We start from the raw sequence: 2,451 nt of genomic DNA on the forward strand, positions 1-2,451 counted from the left end.
CGCGATTCAGGCCTTCAAGTAGCTCGATGTCTCCTCCCTTCTCGAAGCCCGGCCAGCCTTTCCACCTGACTCGCCTCTGGTCGTTCAGGCTGCTTTCAGGATCGCTGAGACCTATCCATTCTGGCTGCGAAATTCTACGTTGCTTAATCTCGCCCCCAATAGCCTAGGAGTGACCACGCCCCTTCGCTCTAGCTGGGATGCCCGGTTTGGAAGCCCCGCCCCAATGCGTATCGCCGCCAGGCCCCGCCCCTTTCTGGCCGTCAGCTTCAGCGCCGGGCTCGGTAACCCCGCCTCTCTGCCTGGCCACGCCCCATCGCCGGGCGTGCACTATCGGCCGGGTGCGCACCCTCGACCGCCCGCTGCCCTGCCTACACGTTGCTGTCTCGTCCTCAGCCTTGCGTCCTGGCTAGAACGGTCCTTTACCTTTTGACGCTTCCTTTACGTTAAGAAATCCCAAACTCTGCGGTGCCGACTGTTCAATTTCTTGACTAGGCAGATGACTACGCAGGTCTGTTCACTTTACTAACTCCCACAGACTGTGTTTTCTCAGTAAAACCTCAAACACTGAGAAAAGACTGCTGATTGTCCCCAAGCATTCCCTCTTTTAGTGGTATCACCTCCCACTCCCATGTGGCCATCCGTCTGGCTGCGATCTAGATGCGCTCATGTGACTAAATTGTGGCCAGGAGCGGGTGGGAGAGGAGGTGATGTGTGTGACCCACTCCCAGTTTTAGCCCTAAAAGCACTGGTCACGCTCTATCCTGTCCCATTTCCATCTTTTCACTAGCTAAGGGGGTAAGAATTAGAGCAGTTATTTCTCTGCAACCGTTTTTTGTGCAGTGGAGCGATCTCGACTCATGTTTAATATATTTATATAACATTTTATATATTATATATACTTTTATATATATATATTTGAGGCAATTCCAATGGGGATGGTAGTTTTGGTGGATCATGCCTGTAATCCCAGCACTTTGGGAGGCTGAGGTGGGAGAACTGCTTGAACCCAGAAGTTCAAGACCAGCCTCAGCCTCCCTAGTAGTTGAGACTACAAGTGCACACCACCACATAGAGACAGAGTTTTGTTATGTTGCCCAGGCTGGTCTTGATAAGGGTTTGGCACAACATGAGGTAGATTGGATTATTATTCCCAGTTCTTCACTCCTTTACTTTTTTTTTTCCTTCACTCCTTTATAGTAGGATGATACATCCATACCATTTACCATGTAACTTTGTAGAGCCTTTCCTTGCAGACACTGAGATTAGGCTTGGTCATGTGACTTGCTTTAGCCAATGGACTGTTAACTGAATATGATTGGTTTAGACTGCCTTCTTGTACTTCTGCTTTTAGTCATGAGAGGAACATACCTGAGTCCAAAGAGGATAAGAGACATGTGGAGCAGATCCGAACCTAAACTGCCCTCCGAAGCCAAGTCCAGCCAACCTGCAACCTGAAGTTGAGCTGCCCCATGGACCTCTGAACAAGAAAAATGTTTATTCTTATAAACCACTAAAATTCTGGAGTTGCTATGCAGTATTATTGCAGGAGAAAACCGACTAATACACTAGACCAATGCTGTCCAACAGAACTTTGTACATTGGAAATGTACACATTGATGGAGATGATCTAATATCTGTTGTGTCTAACACAGTGGCCAGTAACCACATGTGGCCGTTGAGCAGTTGAAATGTGAGTAGTGTAACTGAATAACTGAACTATTTTAACGTTCTTAATTTTAATTTTGATTTCTTTTTTTTTGTGAGATGGAGTTTTGCTCTTGTCATCCAGGCTGGAGTGAAGTGGCACAATCTCGGCTCACTGCAACCTCTGCCTCCCAGGTTCAAGCGATTCTCCTGCCTCAGCCTCCTGAGTAGCTAGGATTACAGGCATGCATCACTACACCCTGGTAATTTTTGTATTTTCATTAGAGATAGGGTTGCACCATGTTGGCCAGGCTGGTTTTGAACTCCTGACCTCAAGTAATCTGCCCACCTCAGTCTCCTAAAGTGCTGGGATTACAGGTGTGAACCACGTCACCCAGCCTTAATTTTAATTTAAATTTTAATTGTCATGTAGCTAGTGGCTACTCTATTGCAGACTGTAGCACTAGACAAAATCAAGGGCTATAATGATTTACCCATGGAAAGGACTAGAAAAAAATACATTAGGCTAGGTACAGCAGTTCATGCCTGTAGTCCCAGCACTTTAGGAGGTTGAGAGGCAGATCACTTGAGGTCAGGAGTTTGAGACCAGCCTGGCCAACATGGCGAAAGCCTGTCTTTACTAAAAATACAAAAAATTAGCTGGGTGTGGTGGTGCACACCGTTAGTCCCTGCTACTCAGGAGGCTGAGGCACAAGAATCACCTGAACATGGGACATGGAGGTTGCAGTGAGCTGAGATTGTGCCACTGCGCTCCAGCCTGGGCAACAGAGCAAGACTCTCTCAAAA

At 47.3% G+C, this 2,451-nt stretch overlaps 1 protein-coding gene across 1 annotated transcript in view; it reads right to left on the reverse strand.

Annotated features, from left to right (window-relative positions):
- Positions 1–2,451, reverse strand: part of ACTR5 (ARP5 actin-related protein 5 homolog (yeast)) — a 29,483-nt gene that overhangs the window by 25,534 nt on the left and 1,498 nt on the right. The window contains exon 2 of the mRNA XM_011929207.1: positions 1,369–1,477. Coding sequence (XP_011784597.1) covers positions 1,369–1,477 — 109 coding nt within the window. The remainder of the gene's footprint in view (positions 1–1,368; positions 1,478–2,451) is intronic.

The sequence above is a fragment of the Colobus angolensis genome, unplaced genomic scaffold, assembly GCF_000951035.1.
Source record: "Colobus angolensis palliatus isolate OR3802 unplaced genomic scaffold, Cang.pa_1.0 Scaffold8, whole genome shotgun sequence".
Classification (NCBI taxonomy): Eukaryota; Metazoa; Chordata; class Mammalia; order Primates; family Cercopithecidae; genus Colobus; species Colobus angolensis.